At 39.5% G+C, this 22,817-nt stretch overlaps 1 protein-coding gene across 1 annotated transcript in view; it reads left to right on the forward strand.

The window, feature by feature from the left end:
* BIRC6 (baculoviral IAP repeat containing 6) overlaps positions 1–22,817 on the forward strand; it is a 173,602-nt gene that overhangs the window by 136,834 nt on the left and 13,951 nt on the right. The window contains exons 66-67 of the mRNA XM_042024996.1: positions 14,204–14,414; positions 22,298–22,443. Coding sequence (XP_041880930.1) covers positions 14,204–14,414; positions 22,298–22,443 — 357 coding nt within the window. The remainder of the gene's footprint in view (positions 1–14,203; positions 14,415–22,297; positions 22,444–22,817) is intronic.

A 22,817-nucleotide genomic window follows, 5' to 3' on the forward strand; every position in this document is an offset into this window, starting at 1 on the left:
AAACCTTTGAAAATTAAAAACCTAGTTGTTACAAGCAACGAAGCAGCTTAGATTGGGTTTGTAATTGGGTACTGGATTGCATGACAGATAAAGCACTTAGTCAAGACTGAAGCTTGCTACAAGGAGCTAATTGGAGGTATTTTTTTTCAACAAATTGATATTTAGCTAAGTTCAGTGAGAGACTGGATTTTTGCTTCAATCTTTATCTGTTTCTGTACTGCACATTGTTTTATATGGCTTTTAAACATAAATTCATGAACTGGTGGATCTTCATTGATTTATACAGCTGGTGGTATATTTTGCAACTGCATGTACAGAGAATACCTCAGACTAGCTTGTGACCTACTCACTTGATCATAGTGAATGAAAGTGCCTTTTAAATTTTCCAGAAGGAAAGGATTTTCGTGGTTAAGATACTCAAGAAATATCAGGTGAGAAATAGGAAGGTGTCTTGGTTTGAAAGACAGGTGTCTGCTAAGGAAGGCAGAAGCCTCCCTTGGAATGGCAGATGCAACCCCCTTCCCTCTGAGTTATTATAATTTTGAAATCAAGGGGCTTTTAGGCAAAGATGTGGGAAATAGGAATAACAGTTCTTTACTATTATATATCTATATGTGTATAACCAGTCAAACAAACAGCAACAACTATGGCAGTAACAGCAGTCACAAACCCAGTGCCAGCCTTCTCGGCTGCCAGGCCCTTTCCCCTCGGGTGCAGTTCCGCTCGCAGCCGGCAGGGGCGCTGGCGGCTCCCGGTGAGCAGGGCAGGTGCGATGGTTCCCCCGCGGCTGCAGGGGGCGCTCCGGAGCGAGCTCGGGGAGCACGCGGCACCGGTGCCCTGGGATCCCGGGAAGGGATGGAACAAAGGCTTCACAAACCCCTGGGCAGCCGATCCCGGTGTCCGGCCGGACTCTCAGGAACAGCAGACTGGAACGGCAGGGACGAGCACAAATCCCGGATGGCAGACGAGGTGTATCCAAACGAGGAACCACCCCCGCAGGTCTGGGCAGGCAGGGCGAGCAGGGCTACAGCGCAGCGAAGGCTCGAAACAACGGCGGGGCAGGGCGGCCACGGCCCGGCTCCCAGCGGGGCAGGGAAAGCGGCTTTGGGATCCCGGGGCTTTCCAGCACAAGGAAAAGCAGCCCAAGCAAGCAAGCTCCTCTCTGTCCAAACGCCGGAGACCCAACTGCCCACACACCCAGGTGAAACAAAAGGAGCAGCCCGGTCTTTTGTTTCTCTTAAGCACCCAGCGATTTGTCGTCTCAGTAACAGTATGGGGGAAAATTCCTTCAACAGAAAAAAAACTAGACCTCTTACAACCCCAACAGAAGGGTAAAGATGAGCTTTCAGTGGGGGTTCTCACATCCCACATTGCTCTTCCTTCTGCTTCTCACCCACATGTTCTTTGTCCTGCTGCCTAAATGATAGAGTATTTTACTCTGGGATCAGGAGTCGGGTGTTTGTTTTTATGAGCCTTAAATAACAGAAGTTTTTCCAACTGATGACTAAGCTTCTGAGGGTGCTTTACAGGACAGTCCTGAAAACCTAAGTAAACAAGATTTCTTCCTCATCTGAGACCACTATGAATTTCTGGACCTTTGTGGTTACAGGATAATATGGACTGTCTTGAAAGCTTGAGCGACAGACTGCTCATGTATCTGTATCTGCCTGCCAAAGACCTGTTATTTTTTAAAATTCCCCTTTGGATCCACTCAGACATAACTGTTCGGGTACTAAGCAGAGATATACTTTTTTGACAGACCTTTATGCCTTGCACTCCACTGCGTAATATGTCTTATGTAAAAGGAAACTAAACTATGGTGTTTGCCTTCCTGCCTCCCACAGATGAGTTACCTTTCTTAATAAGTTTTCAGGGGAAATACAGTTAGATGCTTATCCTTGATACAAGGATGTATAGAAGCTAACAAATCATACATGAGATGCAGCTGGTGCTCATTTCATTCCTGAAATTAGTTTCTGTATGCTTACTTTTAATTGTTCACTTGAGAAATAAAAAGTCTGGGTGATTGTCTTCAAAAGTGTTCGGGTTTGGCCATGAGTGTTCAGTGAAATTCCCTCTGCCAGTAGACTGTCACCATCTTGTGATGGCTGTTTAATTTTGAGAAAACAGTGCAGGCCACTGCCCTGACTGTTCAAGGCATGAGACAGTAAAGTTTAGCGTTGAGGGAACTTATCCTTAGGCTTTCCTGGACCATTTATCTCATTGCTAAGGCCCACGAGCATTTCACCCAGGAGTTCCCTTTTTTTCCTTCGTCAGAAACCGACATTGGTAGCTGTATCCCTGCTCCCAGGACAAGATTGGGAGTCTGTAAGTACTAGATTGGCTTCCCCTCTGAGGATAAACAGTAAAGGCATTCAACCAGCCCTTTAAACCTGGAGGTACCACACTGCATTTTTCAAAATTTCCGGTATAACTATTACCGGTCCTGTCATTTTTTCTTATTTTACTTTAGTCAGACAGTACATCTCAAGCAGTTTCATTTAGGCTTGGTAATTATGGTTGGGAATATGCATGCTGGATGTCTGAAATAGAATGCTCTGCGGTGCCACATGCTACAAACATTCACAGATTTTACTAGAGGCATTAAGAATTAATTGTAAAAATGATGCCTCATTACCAACAGGCTCAGTCTTTTTTGAAAAGAGAATATGACTTCAGAGGAGAATGTGACACCACACTACATGTCCTACAGTTCCATATTATACAGCAATGTCCAGTGTGCTTTCTTCCTTTTTATTTTAACTCTTGTGCCTTCCTGGTAAGATACAGCAACCACTAACAGGACACAAATGTTTTACAGTACACAAAAGACCTCTGAAAGAACTATAAGTAATACATACTCAGTTTTTTGTTTCTCCATATTAGTGGCTTTCTCAAGTAGTGGCAGCACAATTAGATAAGCTGTTAAAAATTTCCCGACTAAAGAAACGAACAATCCCTTTCTGTTCATGTGCAGAGCAGATTGCCAGGGTTTGTTGTAGACATTTTTGCTTTGCTTTTCCCAAGAGCAAGCTCACTGTACTTTCAGGGAAGAGTTTTGGGGTGTGTAACTCGATGTGCATTTGAAGAACTTACTGAGGTGAGGGCTGGCTTTCATCTTCAGCAGTTGAGAGTCTTATTTATTTAGTCAAGTGATAGGCTTTCATTTTCTGGGCATTTGTCATTTATTTCTTTTGTGTTCTTTTTTCCTCTCCTGTTTTTGAAAATAAAATACTGTAAATATATCTGGCACTTCCCATATTGTTATGCAGGCACTTCCCATTCATAGTATTTCCTTTCTTACTATCCTCTGAGGGTATTCTTAGTCCTGACTACAAATCCAAGGAAATGGATCTCTGTGGTTGAAGGAAGTAGTCTGTGGTAAATTACTCCAATACAAAGTATAGTTTTTTATGATGGAATTTCTATCTTCTTGTCCTCTCTAGAGGACATTGAGATAATGCAGCTCATTAAAAAAAGAATATTGTATTTTATTTTGAGGTTTTTTTGTTGTTCTGCTGTAACATAATGGGGGATGATCTGTTCTAGTAAGTGGTGCAGGAACTTGCATGAGGTTGTATGGAAGGTGCAAATTCTCCTATTCCACAAGTCTGAGATGATTCTTCCAATCATATTATTAATATGGTTGATATATTTACCAGATAAGAGCTATTTGCACTCTAAGGCACTTTGAATATGCAGTGAATACAAAGGGTTACCCTTCATTTAACTCAGACTCAAGGAGGCTGTTCAGCTTTAATTTTTCTTTTCAGCCTGCACTTCGTGTGTTTACTAAAAGCCCATCTTGGTATTTAAACAACCAACTATTCTCTGAAATATATGCTGGAGTGATAAAAGTTCTGGTTTGCGTATGCACAGCGGCTCTGCCATCTTGGCCAAGCGAAATAATGAGATATTTAATGCAGAATGAGATGCTTAAATAGTCTCCTTCCTGGCCCCTGAGGACATGATCTTGTAGGTGTGCTCACGCATACAGAAGAAATAAAGCACAGGAATCGCACATCCTTTCATTCCAGTAACAGTGTTGGTATCCTCTGCTGACAGAGCAGAAGACCTAAGTCTTGGCCTGTTTCCATCTGCTGAAGTAATGGTTTAAAAACACTCCACAACTTCATTATCTAATTTTGAATTTCTGCATCTATTTCTGCAGCATGTGCAATGAAATGGCAGGTTTCCATCTTATTTTCGATTCCCATCTTACTCTAAAATACTAGTGACTGTTTTATGGCCTGGAAGAGGTAACGCTCAGACTGAGGACCATTTCAAGGTGGCTGCTTGCCCACTCTTCTGCCAAAAATAGTGAAATCACTGTTCCCTCCTCCATTGCAGGGATGGTGAAAGTCAGATTAACTTTTATAAAAATCCTGATCCACGTTGTGAGGGTAGTGATACCTTTCCTTTCATCTCAGTGTAGTGTTGCACACTTAAGACACTTAACATGAGATGATAGGAAAGCTTCCACCTTCTTATTTATTTTGAATTTATTTTTACTTTTTTGAGAAAGGGTTGTTGTGCAGGATATTTAAACCTTGTATTATTCTCTGCAGAAAATATTTTCTTATTTTCCTAAGTGGAAGGTAATTTGACACTTCTAGCTTACCTTTACTATTAGATTTATTTCAGTACATCGACCTGAAATAGAAATCATTGGTCCTTTCTATCTTACTAAATGCCATACTAAAGGGTTGTATTAGTAGTAAGTTTTTTTTTTATCCCTTGACCAGGCAAACAACTTGTCTTCGTGCAGTCTCTGAATTCCTTTCTTTATATGTGTCTTTCTTCACATTTTTAATATATTTTTTTAATTATTTTGTATTTTATTTATGCCTTTCTATATATTATTCTTTATTTATTTGGCAGTATAGAACATTCCTAGAGCATTGATGCTTCCTTACACTTGTTTTCTTTTTTGATGCAAGCGTGATTTGGTTAGAGCTTTATGCTTTAATTGAGTTCCTTCATATTTTGATGGTTTTAAGAGCTGGTAATGGGTAAATCCAGCTTTCTTTCAGAGGAGAGATTATAAAAAGTTGCAGTGAGGTTGGATCCCATGGCAGTATGTACTTACTCTTCAGTACTTTGCTCACAGCCTTTCTACACTGGGCCACTTTTTCAATCAAACAAAACCAATGAATACACAATTCTGCGTTTTTAGATTTCATTAATTATTCTTTGTTGATGATATATTCCCAACCCCCCATATGAGATTGCTCTGTAGCCTCCAAGAATAATCTGTCCATTACCTGACCACCTTTTCAGGTTTATTTGGAGCTCTGTTTCATGGCAGAGAGTGATCCCTAGTGGATTCCATTATGAGGGACTACAGTGTGGCATTAAATAGTAATATCTCCAAAACTGGGGATTATGTGTGGTTTTAGTAGCCACTTATGCTTTAAAAGCTCAGTTTGGTTTTCATGTCTTTCATACTGTTTGGGTTTCTTTTTCCCATCCTTTCAAATGCAGGAAATTGTGTCTTGTTTATTCAACTGTACACATTGGCCTAATGAAATGCCTTCCACTTTTTCTGGCAAAGGGTTTTTCCTGGGTTCATGGATACATGTGTGAAAAGTCTTGTTTGACTTGACTTGTAAACAGAACTTTCCTGAAAATACTCAATTTCTCCAAAATCAAATATTCTTTAAAAAATAAGCAAAGCAGAAATGGTTAAGAGCAGTACTTTTGAGCCACTACAGATGACTGACCAACTTCCCTGAGCAATGCATTTTGCCTGTATAATTGAGCACAGTTTTCATCTCCTGTTGCAGTTAAATTTTTTTTTTCCAAGTTTCCTAGAACACACCGTAATAGTAATGCCAAGACAGACCAAGGTTGTTAGCCTGCTACTTTATCACCAATAGTGGACAATAACGGGCTGACATGCAGATGCTACTTTGGTATTGCTAGTATGTTGCCAAGGGTGGTGTCCCCTCATTTATTAGCCCTTGATGGCCTGTTCTTACATCAATTTACCCAATTACTTTTGAACCTGTGATAATACTTACTACCCTGACATTTAGTGCTAAGCTTTTCCAAACCTTAAAAGTGATGTATTGTGTAGTGTATGTTCTTGTACAAATGGCACTATTTCTTCTAATGGTGTGCCCATTCCTTTGAATATATTGATAAGTCCAATTCTACTCATTTTCTTGCCACTGATAATTTAAAAGCAATGTCTTTATGGTACCCTTCATTAGTCACTGAGGCTGCAATGTCTTTATTTCATTTTAGATAGTGCAGCAGCTCATTCTGTATCTTGCATTGTTTAGTCACCCTTCTCTCTCTTTTCCAGGTCTGTCCCATCTCTCTGATAAAAGGGGGAAATGCACATGGTGTTGAAGTGATTCTAATTACTGAATGCAACCTCAATAATTAATTTCTAATTTGTCTTCAGCTTTTCTTACATTTGATCTGATTTTTTTGACTGCTAACAGGCTCAGTGCTGACATCACAAGAACAAAATGTTCAAGCTGTATCTGAACAATAATAGTAATAATTTGGAGCATGACACTGTACCCATTAAATTCAGAGGCCTGCCCTTCTTGTATTGTTTTACTGCTCTGACATGGGCTTTGTTACTCATGACCTGCAAGAGTGCTTAACCGCTTTCTCCTGCTTCATTATTCAGGGGACTAGTCCCTCCTGATGTCATTTTCCCTAACACTGAAAACAGTACTGTGAAAATGCTGGTGTTACTCCTATTTTTAAAAGTGAAGAAAAAGTCAAGCTAATTAAATTATTACAAGATGACAATATTTGGAAAGCTTTTGTTTCATTTTTACCTAAAGGCTAATGTTTTCTTAGAGATCTGATTTTGAACTGCTCTGTGGGCAATCCCTTTTTCTGTAAAAGCAGAGCGGAACACAGCGTGTTAATTAGGCCTATTATAAAAGAGGCTTGCCCTGGGTTGATTCTGAAACAGAAAATCAAGAGGCAGCAGAGCATGACGTATTTGGAACTGACACTATTGCCTGCAGCAGGGACTGCATTCATAGATCATATGTTTGCAAAGATGCAGCGAAGGGGGGCTGAAGAACGGCTCCGGTTTTAAAATATTTTGTAAAAGGATGTGTGGCCCTGTTGGAAAGACAGAGTGCCTCACTCATGCTTGGCCGTCTATGTGGCCACAAGACTGTGTCTTCTGAAGGTTTTAATTAAAAATACAAAATGAGTGTTTCCTTTGTGTGGTTTTTTTTTGAACAGTGGTGTTCATAGCAGCTGAGAATCTTTAGTATGATAATGAGATCCTGAAGTCTTTAATTTGATCATAGCTATGGGTTTTAAGTTTGTGAATAACATACTGAGGCATAAAAAAAAATGTCCTCAGTAATTACTAAGCATGTTTTAGGAATGGTGTAAAATTGGCAGAACTTTAGGATCTTACTTTTAGTTTATTTGGAGGTTAAAAAGAGTGAAATAAAAGAAAAAAGAAAAATGTAGAGCCAGGTGAATGTGGTACTGTAGTCGTGATCTTAATGTTGGTCTTAAACTTTAGTGAGTAGCAGGGTAATGAGGATGTCTTATTTTACTTTTTACCTGAGCTGATGATCCCATATCTTTAAAACTTAATTGCTCTGAAAGAAAAAATAGGTCACTTGTAATACATAGGTACTTTCTTGGGGGTTTTGCAGGGGAGATTTGGATACCCTGTAGTAAATTTTGAGCATTTGTGCATGATACTAATAGAACAGTTTTATAACATAGTTACTCTACATAACTGTCAGTGGTTTTCTTTCACATTGCTTAAAACAGAAGCAGGATTACATGGCTACTTCAGAATGAATATTTAACGAAACACAATCATTCCTCTTTCCAGGAAGATAAAACATCGTACTGAAACAGTTCCAAAACAAAACAAGAAATGAGATTTGGAGGCATCTCTTGGGTTACTGGAAACTTTACCCCATGCAAGAAGGAGGCCTCCCTTACATTTCCTGGGTTTACCATATGGGTTCTCTCCAGAACACGTTTTTCTTTTCAGCTACTTCCTTTTAATTGATCATTCATGATCATCTCTCTCATATTTGCAGTGGCAGATCTCTTTGGGAAAAGAAATAAAAGGACTGTAGTTTTGGAATAGTTTTCAGTGGTGCCTTCTGCTGTGGCTGCCAGCACAACCTTCTTTCCTTCAACAAAGGCAGAACATCAGTCATGTGTATCAGTCAGAAGTAAAACAAGAGAGTACAGAAGAAAAATACTTCTGTGGGCCTCTAAAACAACTGAAATTCACTAGATCCTTAAATAATGAGTGCAGAAAATGAGAAGTTACATACAGGAGAAAGATTGAGAGCATATATAGACAGCTTTTCTCAGAGCACAGAAGCAAGGAGGATCTGCATTTGGCAGTGTCATAGTTGTAAAACTGGTAAAGGTGTTGATTTTTTATTTTTCCTCAAGTGGCTGTTTTGGGGTTTTTTTGCATCAAGTTTGTAGGCTCCTTTGGGGTAGGAATTCCTAGTACAGTCACAGCGAGAATCACAGTGGGGAAGGCCTTGACATTAGATGCAAGTAAAGCAGAACTTTTCATCATTTTCTTACTAATCACTGTTCTGTATTTGTTTCTTTAATTTGCTGTAAAGTGTGAAGATTTTTTGATAAAATGGACGTACTATATTAATAGTTTGCTTAATTTTAGAATAAATGTGCATATTCTGTATGATGTTTTAAATATCCTTGGCAATGGAAATAATCTTATTCATAGCCAGTTAAGCTGAACTGAGGATGTTAAATCAATTGCAAAAAAAATTTATTGCTGTTCAGTACTGTCTATTTAATGGGCCATTAGGCCTGGCTATTCTTTGTTTGAGCATTGTATAATATTAAAAGAAAGCAAAGGAATATTAGACTCAGTTGAGTCATTATCTTGCTACAGATATATGAGAAATTTAAGGTGATACCTTGATCCTGTGAAACTACCCACCCTCATGTGCTTTTTCATTATATTGAGGTTGTAATTGCATATGGCTAGTCTTAGATATTTGTAAGAAATAGATCTATATTAGTGATGAACAAATAGATTTGTGGAAAGCAATTGAAACATTCTGAAATCAACACAATCTTTAAATGTTAATCGACTGCTTCCCAGGAATAAGTAGGCATAGATTAAAAGTTCTCCAAAATGCCTTAATATCCCATGATATTTAGGCACATGAAAGACTGCAGTTTTTGAAAGACAGGATGCTCAGCAACTCAAGACTTCTTAATACAACTTCAGTCATACTCCTTTTCCTTCCACCCAAATCAGACTGATTGTTATTAGCATATAAGGGAGATTTAGTTTTATGAAATCTCTATTTTTTTACCTATTTAGCCTTCATTCAGCATCTTTCTAAATTGCAAGTATTGTGGCAAGAGACTGGCTGAATTGTAGTGATTCTAGTAACACTTGACCTTTATTACCAAAAGGATTGGGAAAAGGAGGGTGAGACCTTATCCCCAGATAAGGTTTTCCAGATGTTTGCCATCCCTACCCTACCTATCTTAGCAAATGGCAGTGACCTTAATGAGATTTCTGCTTTCCATAAGCACAACAGAATAAATCTAGACCTGAGATACTTTTTTGATGTGAACTGTGAGCAAATATGTATGCTGCCTGTTGCCTCTGCTAATCATCAGGGACAGTAGGATATGGATGTGGTTTTTGGACATGTCCACTCACAATTGCTTAATTAATAAAACAAAGGTGGTAATAAAGATGCTACTGTCAACAGTTGTGTGTGGTAGCACTGGTATTCCAGCCTTTAAGAGCACTGCTGCCATCATCTGGCCACCCCCCCCCCCCCAATGGTGCTGTTGCCCTGCTGTTCTCTGTCACCTCCTGCCCTGCCCTGTCACCCTGGGCTGTCACAGCTGCCTCTGGGCCCCCGTGAGGGGCCGTGGTGGTTGTCCTGCAGCTGCCTGCTCACGCTCCAGGTTCAGCTGCAGTTTTTAGCCTGTGCTCTGCTTCATGCTCTGCTGGTTGAACTAGCTAACTGCTGGTATAGCCAAAAGGTGAGACCTTGATGTGTATTTATGCAGTGCAAGTGGTGAATCACATGGCAGGCTGTGGGGGAAGCAGCTTTGGTCAGGTGGTGCAGAAGCCAGTTCCCACCTCTGGTTTTGGAGCCTTCTCTGAAACACCACGGTTGTCCCCAGGCAGACCTATCCTGACAGCCCTGGTTAAGGCAGACAAGGAAGCAGGATAAAACCTGAATGCAAATCCCTGCCTTGAGTCTAGAAATGAAATAATTTAATCTTTACTTTTAAAGTATGTGTCATACAGTAATCATTTGAAGAAGTGCTCAAGAAACCCGGCAGAAGTTCAGGTGGGCTCTCTGGGGCAGCAGTTCTGTTCGAGAGTCAACAAGGGGGAGCTTCTGAACTGGTCTGTGGGGCTGGAAGCTGAACATTCCTCAGCACTTCACTGAGCCACAGAATCAGGGAGCACCAACAGCACAAAAATGAACAGATGTGACAGACACTACAGCTGGTGGGAGCCTGACAGCCAGGACGGTCTGAGTGTACTTGGTGCAGGAGCCTGAGAGCCCCAAACTGAGCTCTTTGTGAAAGGTATCTGTCATTATCTAGTAACTGTTTTGTCTTTGGGATAACAGAGAATCCTGGATAATACACCCATCTGTCATTTTTACAAAGCCAAGGATTTTAATCTCCCATTTTCATTTTCTTAGGAGTGCTGTGTATTTGCAGTTTGGTGTGCTTACGTGCGTGTCCGTAGAAATCAAAGGTTGTTGGCACCTTCTTACACAACCAAAGTACCCAAATAAAAAGATTCTGGCTTATTACATATGTGCTAATGGTATTCAAATTATAGGTCTGGTATAAGTAAAAGTATTTGTTTCTGTCTCATGGTGTGTTGGATTTTTTTTCTTACAAGAGAAGCTATCATATTTAATTCAGGTAAAGTGTTATGATACACCTTCATTGCTCAATTGAGTCAGACAAAAAAAGTTAGATATGTTCCCAAGGGAGAGCATACTTTGAAGAATACAGTGGTTTACTTTTAGCATTTGTTCTTCACTGAAGTTTATATTTGCTTGAAATCGAAATTGTTGGTGTCTTAGTTGTCCGGATACCTTTATGTGACGATAGTTGTCCAAAAGTTCTATTGCTTCTATTTGGTGGAAATAGGCTTTTTTAATTTGCAATTTTGTATTTTATGTTTTAATTCATGTTTGTAGTATTTCAATTCAATTCCCTTAAAGGACTTTGTTACAGGATCAAATTCATTTTTTTTATTACAAACCTGTGTCTTTTATATTTATATATCTGAAATACTGTCCCCAAATAAATGCATAATGATATCTAAAGAAAAGACATGTTTCCTAAATCCCAACTAAATATGCTGCAAACACTAAAAGCAGTAAGGATGGTGATGGAGTGTGAGTGGCACAGCCTGAACATTGAGGTTCTACTTGGAATGCTGCTGGACTTGTTAAGCCTCTCTCAGTGCAGAAAATTGCTGTTAGGACATCTGTCGGTGCAGCTGGTCATGCCAGGGGGAGGTGGACAGGTTAGCAAAGAGTGGATCTGGGCCAGGGGTGTAATTTACGAAAGATTGTCTTCTTGTTCTAGCAGCTTAAACACAGTGTCTGAAAAATTGCATAGAGCTCAACATTTGCTCAAGTCTTCTTCACCTCTTTCAGAAAGCAGAGCTGTATCTGCAGGAAGCATACACTGTAAATCAGCTTGGCATTCTTTCAGTTGAAAGCAAAGTAGGCACAAGGAACTGCCAGATGAAGATAATAAACAGTAATTTGCCAATTTTGAGTCATTTACAGCAAGTTTTTCTGATATTTATCTAGGTATTCAGTCTCGATGAACATTCTGAGGATTTAGATTGGGGATGGAAGGGAGTTCAGGCATTTTGGACAGAAAAATACACTTGCACAAGTCACAATTCTTAGTAGGTATAATAAAGGAGAAAAATAGCATAAGACACATGATAGTACCAAAAATTGAGTTTCATGGAGTCTGGCATTAAGGTAAAAGAAATTAGTAGTTGTTCCCTAAAAGAGTGTTTAAAATGGAGCCAGGTGGATGCATTTCATTTTTTTCACATGGGAACTATTGCAAAGCAGTGCAAGTGAGTTGGATCTGCTAAAACCAGAAATCTCTCTCATCTCTCTGGAAAACATTCCCACTTTAAAGTTATGTCAGTTCAGTTCCCGTCACGACGGTAATTTTGAACTTAACTATCCATGTAGCAAAGGAGAGGGCAAACCAGCATTGAAGGATTTGAAATTATATATTCTGGTCTCATGAAAATTTCATAGTTTAAATAAATAAATAAAAGCCTTCCAGAGTGAAATGCCATGGTTATCTAAGAGGTCGTATCTCTCCCTCACTCACTATCCTCATAATAAACAGCTATTGATTAAATTGAGGAGCCACTTGGTCTTCAGCACTACAGTTGGGAGGTGGTTTCTGGCCAGGGCTACACTATGGTATGATATATTTTATGGTTGCCCTTTCTTTCACCACCCCCCTTTTCTATTTTTCTTCTTTTCTTCTCTTCCCCTCCCCCCCCCCCCCAGCCCCCCCCGGTTTTTTTGTGTGTGTGGTTTTTTTAAAATCCACACATTATCAGATCTATTTTTACACATTGTGGGGATTTTTTGGGGGGGCAACCATTGTTTATATATATTTTTTATATATATATAAATGTAAGAATCAGCAGATAATCGAAACTGATTTCTTAATGCCAGGGTTTAAATTTGGTTTGCTTTAGATATATGGAGTATTGTGACAAGGGTTGTTTTTAGAGCCATGATACCAGGCCTGGCAGATTAATACTTTGTTTTGGTAAATTTTCTTCCTGTTCTACAGCACTTCACCCAGTTAAGAGTTTGTGCCATTGTAATGGACTCAAAAGACAAATAGCAAGCTGTTGATTAAAGAACTCCTGGCAGAGATAAATCCAGTCTTGAACCTGCATAAACTGGCTTGTTGAATTTAGCTTGGCTGTTTATACTGTCCCATCATGCTGTATTTAGAGCTAAGGGTTTGGTGACAGGATTTGAAAGTTTGTGATCTGCTTTAGCTTGGAGGATGAGATGTGCTAAATGAAACATTAAAGAGTTCTTCTGTGCTTTGTTCTGTCCTAATGTGAGTTGTCAGAGGCTTTTTATTGTCTGGGTTTTTTTGCTGGAAAAAGAATAAATTTATTTTACCACAAACTCAGTCATTTGTGAATACTTTAAAGCAAATATTTTCTGCAGTTATGTTAAAAATAGCATGTCCTAGGGACAGAGGAAGCAGCTGTGTTAAACTATCTGCCTATTGCTACATTTTCAGGATTTCTATTAATGATACAAAGTCAGTTGAAATGACATCCATTACATATTTGTCCAAACAAGTGGAGGAGAAAAATAAACATTGTGGTGCTAGAGAATCCGTTAGAATTGTGTATCTCTGCCTGTCTTTCCTAATCAGAGGAGCTGATGCCTGTACTCTACCCACAGTTACTTCTATAACACGTGTATATCACACTGAAAAGCACTAAGACAGTGAGGTTTGCCTGCCTAATGTATGTTCTTACTCATCTTTACTGTTTTGTGGTTCATATGTATGCAGATAAAATTTGCGTGCTCTGAAGGATGCATGATGGTTTTTTAAATGATACTTCCTTCATGAAAAGAAGTAAAACTAGTCTTCTACTTAGTAGATGACTTCATTCATTTAAGGACCATGAATATTCTTGCAATAATGCAGACAAATTTTCCCAAAGGAGAAGATGACTGTAAATAAAGTGGGTGATGTGAAAGTCTTTATTAATGCTTATGCAGTTAGATTCAGCAAATGCTACTCTGCTACGCCATAGGTTACAATTTTTCCGCCATAGATTTTTGTTTGCGATTACTGTCAGCATACAATTTGAGCCAGGACTGTGTATTAAGTACTGGAAATGAATATAGCATGTGGTAATCCTGTTCCATACCTTGTTAGTGCTTTTGTCCTCATGTCTTTTGTTAACCTTTGTTTCCCAGATATCTTGTGAATTTCTTTCTATACAGGTCCATTACAACACAAATTAAAAATGGCTATTACAAAATACTGTATTTTATCATTCCATTTCATTAGTATTTTAATAATTACCAAAATCTAGCTTTTCTATTTAAAACATCTGTACTAAGAGTGAAAGGGCCTCCAGTTTTAGTAATTTTTGTAAACTGTTTGTCTCTCTTAGTTTTGGATATGGCTCGACACGTTCCCCTGTACCGAGCTCTGCTGGAATTGCTCCGTGCTATTGCATCCTGCACATCGATGGTGCCGTTACTTCTTCCTCTGTCCGGAGAAAGCAGCGAAGAGGAGGAAGAACAGTTGGAGTCACAGGCTTCTGTTGGGACCTTGTTGGCTAAAATGAAGACCTGTGTAGATACCTATACCAACCGGCTGAGGTAAGCACTTTCATCAGCCCTATCCTTCATTTAAACTGTATCATTGTGGTTTAGGACTGGTACTCCCCAAGGTAGTGTTCCCACCGAGATGCTCCAAACCACGCTGCCCCTTGCTAGTTCCCACCTTCCCCTCCCCTTGTGGTGGGCTGGAGAGGAGATTCAGAGGCACAGAAACTAAAAATTATGGGTTGAGATAAGAGCAATTTACTGGAAGCAGCAATGAGATAAGAAAACAGTATTATAAACAACAACAATATTATACTGAATATTATAAACAGCAACAGTATTATAAACAAAAGTGTATAAAAGAGAGATTGATTCATATGCAGAAATGCTCAGCACAGAGCTCAACCCAGCTGCAGTTACACCACCCTGACCCCTCCCTCCAGCTCAGAATGGGCATTATCCAGCTGCTCCTGCCAGTGTGGAACTGGCACCACCCATCTGCTCCCTCCACGATGCTTACTTGACCAGAAGGAACCCCTTCTTCCCAAAGGAGAGTCCCTTTCCCCTGCCCCAGCACTGGTCTGAGGTGGTGTAGAATAACCTCTGGGTCCTGGCCATGCCCGCTCCTGGATACTGCAAAAATTAACCCTGTTCTGGCTGGAACAGGACATGTGAATATATGAATATAGAAGTGAAAAAAGATTGAGTTCTGTATATTTCTCTGGATGGATGCTGCCATCCAGAGTGAGAATATACCATCTGTTTGATCTAGATTTGTATGTATCTGTCTGGTTTACTGTACTATTTAGAGGGAATGGTTTTGGTATGACAGATAGGAGCTGGTAGATTTGCATACTCTTGTCATTTCATTGGTAATTATAAATGTTGCAATGCAGATTTTAATTTCTTTATTTTAATAATTTTCTGCTTCCAGTAATTAATTGGTTTCTTGATTCTGTTTACTTGCTTCCAATTTAAAGACAGCTTGTTAAGAAATAATAACCTGTCCTTCTCTGCAAAATTTAGCACTGTCCCTAAGTATATGCTGAAACATCGTGAAAAGAAGGTAAATACAATGTCAGGAAAAGGTGTGTAGAGAATGTTCTTTCTCCCACTATTAACTCGGAATATTTACCAACCACTACCCAAGAGACTTTTTGAGTAGGAATCTCATTGCTGGGGAACTCTTTCTAGTAACTTGTGATGGACTGGACTTTACCCATAAATTTCTCTAATCCTTCCTGACTGAGATTACAAGTCTTGCTTATCAAGCATGAACAGTACCTTTAGTGGCACTTTTTTTTTTTTTTTGCTAGCTTAGTGCAGAAGAAACAGAACTGGGAAGGACAAAAACCAGTTCTTTATGTTGGATGCCCGCCTAAAAGAGTCAGCTTGTGCTTGCTGGCAATATTATATATATCATGGTATATGTAATCTTCTTAAAACAGGAAAGATATTTGGCTTCTGTGTAATCCATTTCCAATATCTGTGTATATAATTCTCCACCAGAATAGCTGACTGTTTTTTCTTTGCTAATCTGGTCACACATTAGCCTCGGATTTAGTGGCCATGGAAACCTGTATCTTCTCATGTCACTTCCCCAGGCTGAAGTCTAAAAAGTTTCTCTGTGAGAATGGTGTGTGACTACTGTTCATAAGCTCCTCAGTTTTGTAAAGTAAATACAGTATGAGTAGTTCTTCAGTGCCAGCTTAGGATCTGGAAACAAAGAAGAATTCTAGAGTCACAATTGGTAGTATTTTAATAGTAGATGGATTTGATAAGAATTCTGTGGTCGGTTCTTTGTACATTATCTGCACAATTTTCTTGTTTTACTTTGATATACCAGCACAAAAGGACAGCTTGTCTTTTACTCATTGGTTTAAGCATAGTGCTGTTTGTCTTTAAAGCAGTGTATAGACAAGGATGAAAACAACAACAGTCTGGAATCACTGGAGTGGAAGGTTTGAATTCTCAGCCTTTTAGTTGAAGGTGTGCCAGAAATATAAGCAAGTGTTGGCATGAATTTCTTAAATGGGACAATCTGCTGTTCCTTTTAGGTCAAATTGCCAGAACAACAACCCATAATTATAGGTTCTAGTTTCAAAGGCAAAACATCACATCCTCTGAGCAGCAGACTTGCATGTCTACCAAATGTCATCTCCATGTTGGAGTGGGAGTGTCCACTTTGATCCAGAGTTTAAGGGGAACAGTTTTGGATTCCAGTTAGCATTGAATTTACTTTCAAAGGCCATAGTATTCTGTTAGAAAACTGGGAAATTTCTGGATAATGGAGAAGACTACGTTTAGTTATGGGATGATTTCTCATGACTGTTTTGACTGCTAGGGAGTCAAAAACCATCAGTAATTGGAGAGCAGGCAGGCTGGTGTAGTGAGTTGCCACGAGGGCTGAGTTTGAGACATCAGCTTGCTGGGATGGCTGAGGCCTTTGCTGCAGAAAGCTGCTGATGTGTCAAAGCAGGAACCACATCTGCTGGGTGAGCCTCATGCCAAATGGTTGATTCTGGCAAAATGAGATGGTGACTTATTTATGTAATGTATTATATAGCAAGCTTTCCTCTAAAATTCGTAACTATGCTTCATGGGGATGCTGGAATACAACCAGGTAGGCCTGAGGCATTTTCTCTGCTATGGTTTTTCATTGTCTTCACTGCTGTTTTGGAGAACTTCTAATGTGAAAGAGTGCAATTTGCAAACAAAAAATATTTTCTTTAGAACTGGGCCCCAAGAATCAAGGCCTAATTTGTTTTAATTTACTTTTCTTCACAAGACAGCTATCAGTTCCTATTGCTGCATGCTGAAGTTCAAGTTTGGAGCTGATCGTTGTCTGCAGGAAGCAGTCCTGCAGCCTCTGCTTTGGAATGCTGCAGCTTCGTGTCCGTAAATAGTGCTTCAAGCCCCAGGGTGGGGCAGGTGGAGCCATCTGGGAGGAGGTTACCAGCTTTCACCAGTGGTCATTTGCAAAGGCACAGTCCCTTGCTTGTTTTGCCTGATTTCAGGAGATTTGTTTAAGAATCTGTGAATTACTGAAACCTAGGCTAGTTTTATCCCAAGACAGTGAACCCCAGTCTAAGACTGAGCAACATTGGGCTATAAGCACTCGGGTGCACAGGGGCTGAATGGTTCATTGGCTTTAGTCTGCGAATGCTTTGATAAGGGTATCATTCTGTACCACCACATTTACCTCCAAGTATCAGGCATGGGTGAGGAAGTGTTAGTATTGACTTTGAAAATTAAAGTTGCCTTGGGAGCGTATAATTCATTATTCATTTAGCACAGCGTAAAGAGAAGGCTGTCATCTTCTAGCACAAGCTAAATTAATGGTTTAAATTATTAGCATGTACACTGCTGTCTCTTCTAGCAAATATATTAGTGACTGTCATCTCTTTAAATATGAGTTGACATTTCTCTGCTTTTTCTTCAGTGGCTGAAAAACTGTATGGGGAAGTTTCTGTGTCTAAATTAAATATCTGGCTCCTCCTCCACTCAGAAAATCATAACATTTAGATAAAGGTTTTTCCTGCACTAAAGCTCAGGAGTTTGATAAAACTGTTAGCTATCTGCATACACAGATTTCTGTGCAGGCTGATAGAGTGCAAGGAAACAGCTGAAGTATCTTACTGGCTTTATGACTTCACTTCTGATATTTCATCTCTTCCTTCATATGGTGTTGAGAGAGCTGTGTAGTTCCCAGCAACTCCTTCTCTCAAGCTGGGGCCCTACTGGTGCCTCTGGATCACTCATGTATGATACACAGCTTGGAGAGAGAATGAGTCCAGGCAGGACTGCAGCAGTGCAGATGACACCAAGAAGGGAGAATGATATTTTCTCAGCTAATAGTATGTTTTGCCCATGTTATACATGCTCATAAATGGCAGAGTAGTCATCAGGTTGCTTTTCTCATGTGCACACAAAGCAATGCCATGTGTTTCAGGTCACACTGAGAAATAGTTTATGGACAAAAAAAATAATCATCTTCAGTAAAGCTGTAACTTTGACCTTGGAGGACTCCAAGATTGAGTCTGATCAAGGAGTTATTTTGTAGGGTCCATACAGCAGCCACAAGGCTGCAGCAGGCTCATGGAGGCTGCTGACCTTTCTGAGTGACTGGGACCCTCACAGTGACTCTGAGCTTTGTTTCCTTTGTGTGTTCTAAGATTCCCCAGTGCATCGGTGATATGTGTTACCCTTTGAACGTTTTCATGGGCTTTGAATTACATTTTTGTCTCAGCTCTTTTATAACCATACAGTTTAGGGAATAAAATAGACTTTTAGGTTTTCCAGACCAGGATGTTTTGTTACATAAGGGAGATGGGTACATAGACCAGATTCACACCTCCATCTTCAGTTCCAGAGCTGTGTGAGATTTTAAGCTTACAGTGCACCTGTTCTCTTTAAATTGCATTATTTAATAGCCATGATAAACACGTTTTAAGGATATGTTTTTAGAAAGAACTGCTGTCTTCTAATGTAAAAGAAATATAAAATGAAGTCTAATAGTTCATGTCTGCAGTGATTTTCAGTTCTATCTCAGATGGCAAAACTCTATGAGCTTTAAAAATTATCATCGGTGTGAGAGTACATATGGCTGGGGAACCTTTGACAGATTTTCCCATCTAGAGTCTAGGGAATTACTTGGTTTTCTGTATGTTGATTGTAAATAAACTGAGAAACTGTAATGTACTGGTAAATTTCTCCAAACATTTTTGAATAATGCTGAAGTAGAGAATAAAATAGTGAGGCAGATGCCTACAAGAGAGCTGGAGAGGGACTTTCTACAAGGGCATGCAGTGACAGGACAAGGGGGAATGGCTTCAAATGAAAGAGTAGGCTTAGATTAGATAGTAGGAAAAAATTCTTTACTGTGAGGGTGGTGAGGCACTGGCACAGGTTGCCCAGAGAAGATGTGAATGCCCCATCCCTGGAAGTGTTCAAGGCCAGGCTGGATGGGGCTTTTAGCAACCTGGTCTAGTGGAAGGTGCCCCTGCCCATGGCTGGGGATTGGAATGAGATGCTCTTTAAGGTCCCTTCCAACCCAAACCATTCTGTGATCTCACAAACCATGCAGGACTGATGACACTAAGTTGATATTCTTTCAAATCAGATGAGGGTAGGAAGACAAAAGAAAAAAATGGATGTCATCATTCATAGGAGTCTTGCATGCTATGGCAATATCAGTTAGTTTGTTCCCCAAAAGTGGGGAAAAAGGTTACCTTTAGCCTAACTAACCATTGGAATATACGAGCAAGTCTTGTGTGAGGAAGCTAAATGTTGATAAGGCAGTATGTCTAATTTGGGGAATTTGTGTACCAGCTATCTTACCCTCCCTAAGAAACTGACTGAAATCCATGATTAGGCAGAATCAAGGTCAAAAATGAGACTTGGATGGGGCAGAGGTGTGGCTGAGTTAGATTTATTCCTGCATTTCACTTCCTAAACTGCTCTTCCACAGGTATGGCCTGACTCCATTATGTAGACACTCACACAAGCCCCAGATACCTACAGTTGTCAGGGCAGAGCTGTTTTGCAAACACGTGATTTCAAAAGTCTGTTCTGAGGAGAGGCAGGGCAGGGCTTTTCTGTTGTGCTCATGATCGCAGTGGACAGAATCTCCTTTCCTTGGTGGCACAGGAGATGTTTGGAGAATACATTCTTCTTTGACAGGTCAAAAGTGCTGAAGTGTAACTGTTGTGGACTGCAGGGAGAACAAGAGGAAATTATGTTATTGGTACTGAATGTTTGCATTTGAGTAGAAGTATCCTTTCGCTACTGCTTCAACTAGATATATATTCCTTGTCTGCTGAGGTAGTTGCTGTCAGTCACTCTGTAGGAGTTTTTAAGCATGTGGTGAAGCATTTTGCTTAATGAGGTCAACATCTTGATTTTTTTGATTCTAAGACCAAATAGAAGGAGGAAAACCAAACGAGTAGTCTAAATTGTTTGTAAAAGCAAGTGGAAGATAAAAGAGTCACAAGAACACTGTTTTGAAAATGAATTTGTAAGAATTAATTTTGTTTTCAGTACCTTCACCAAGCAGATTTTTATTGCTTTTCACACATCTTTCTCTTGCATAATGCCCACTGACATTTACCTCAGCCAGAATTTCTCCAAGGCTTTTGTAGCAAAAGCTTAAGGCTTCTGCATCAATAGCAGGCAGATCTAAATCTTGTACCTTTCTAGGGACTGGTAGCTGCTGGCACATGCATGATGTTAAAACCAGTTATCACTGAGGTCTGGTAGGTTTAAATATATATTTCTGAAGGTGCTTAGTAGGTTATTCAAAAAATATTGGCATAGCTTTCCACAAGGAAAAATGCAATAATAAGGATCGGAAAGTATAAACAAGAGATGCAGTTGCTGCTTTTTTGTCATACAGTGTTCCTCAAATGCGACCTGGGCCTGGTTCTAATGCCTCTTGATTCCTCCTAACTTTGAGGATCTGAAAGCTCAGAATAGCTTGAAGTCTGCAATGGGCTAACATCCTTTTGGATTAAATCTGGAGCAGGGAAAATGGACCATGCTCCAGTAATGTATTTTGTTATTAATGCTCTCTAGGGATATTCTTATTTGATTAGGTACAGTTCAGAGACCATATTCAGTAATCACCTCTACTGAATAGTTTAGAGAGTCATTCATTATGCACTATTTCAGTCTAGATTAAAACACAGAAAGGTTATAGTTGGTGAAATATGTTTGCTATATCAAAACATTAAATTGCTGTTTTACTCGTGCAGATAGTTTCTTGGTTTGCTTCTAGGTAGGCTAGTGAGAAAGAGAAAACCACTTCAACTTGGCTGTTGAACTTGTTTGGGTCTGAAAAGAATCAAGTGCTGTTGAAACAAAAATGTATAGAAATTTTTGTAAAATAATTTGGGTGCTGTTAGCATTAAAATCTCCTAAGATTTGCAGAATGACTGTAAATTTATGCAAGCTCTTGAAACACAGAAGCTTTTAAATACACACATGTAGGTTACATTAGTATCAAATACCCTTGTCCTCATTTCAGCAGTTGACTATCTATGCTAGTAAGGACTGGATTGTCACAATCTAAAGATTTAAATATATCTTAAATTACTAGCCAACTAGCTTCTGTCAAACAGCAGTGTTAGTATGCACTGCATTTTCAAAAAATGTCATTAGAAAAATTTGAAGTGGTTAAATTGACGTTTTGATTTGCAGTACTTCGATTATAAACATCCAGTGTAACCTAGGTCCTTTTTATATTTCAAGACTTTTAACATTATGTTACATTAAACTGTTTATTGAAATAAAAGGTCTACATTTGTATAGCCCAGAAAAGAACTGCAAAGAGAGGCAAACTTCATGTTTGACCCACGGTCCTGTGGTGCCTGGGTTGATGTTCATCTGTGTGCTGTGAATTTTTACTGGAGGTTTCCTAGAGTTTTACCATTAGTGTATCTTCAGTAATTGCTAGTGTATTGTATAGCAGGAAGGAGCACTTTATCACCTGTTTACGACTTAGTTTTGCACAATGGTCTGGAAGAATGAAATGCATATTCATGACATGATTAGCTTGATTTTGCAAGGTTCCCTAATACTATGTGAAGGTGTGCAGACATCAGGTCAGCCTGCAGGGTAACAATCGGGAGGCCTGAAAGGTTGAAGCAGAAGCTGCTCTACTGGAATCGCTGGCTTTGTGTTCCTACTTTCACTCCTCATACCAGCTGTACATCTGTCTGTCAAACCAAGGCAGCATAGCCTGTTCAGTGTTGGAACTGCTGGTTGCTGCATTCAGTGATGAACCTGAAGGTACTGAGAGAGATTCCGTTTCAGAAGGCTTGGTTTAGTCTTGATCCTCTATCTTTGGTATTTTCCTCTGTTGACAAATGCACTGGATACTGTATGTCTGGTTGAAAAATATTCCCTCATGTTATATCCTATTTCTTTGCCCCACGCAGGTCTAAAAAAGACAAAGCTAAAGCAGGAGTTAAACCGGATGCTTCTGATCAAGAACCAGAGGGACTGACCCTCCTGGTGCCAGACATCCAAAAGACTGCAGAGATCGTTTATGCTGCAACCACCAGTCTGCGCCAAGCAAACCAAGGTGAAACAGAAACACTTCATAAGTACTGTATGCTGTTTATCTGTAATACAGTCATTTACAGATAACTTATAAATTAGCTTAAAAGCAAGACAAAACACTTCCCTCCTGTCCCCAGCCACTGACTGCATTTTCAAAGGTGGTAGGAACATTGTAGTAGTTTTAAATGTTTTGATCAGGAAACAGAATAATTCAAGTTAGAGTACACCTCACAGCTTCCAGCACAACTGTGTAGCACTTTTTTTATTATTATTTTTCTTGGCAGAAAACGACATACAGGACCTTTAGTAGTAAGACTTTTTCTGTTAAAACTAAATCTTATTAATTGGATTAACTATTAAGTAGATGAATGCAGAACAAAAATCTGAGACGTGGGT

This window comes from Corvus kubaryi, unplaced genomic scaffold (assembly GCF_017639235.1).
Source record: "Corvus kubaryi isolate FWS band 111438036 unplaced genomic scaffold, C.kubaryi_AGA036_p1.0 37266, whole genome shotgun sequence".
Lineage (NCBI taxonomy): Eukaryota > Metazoa > Chordata > Aves > Passeriformes > Corvidae > Corvus > Corvus kubaryi.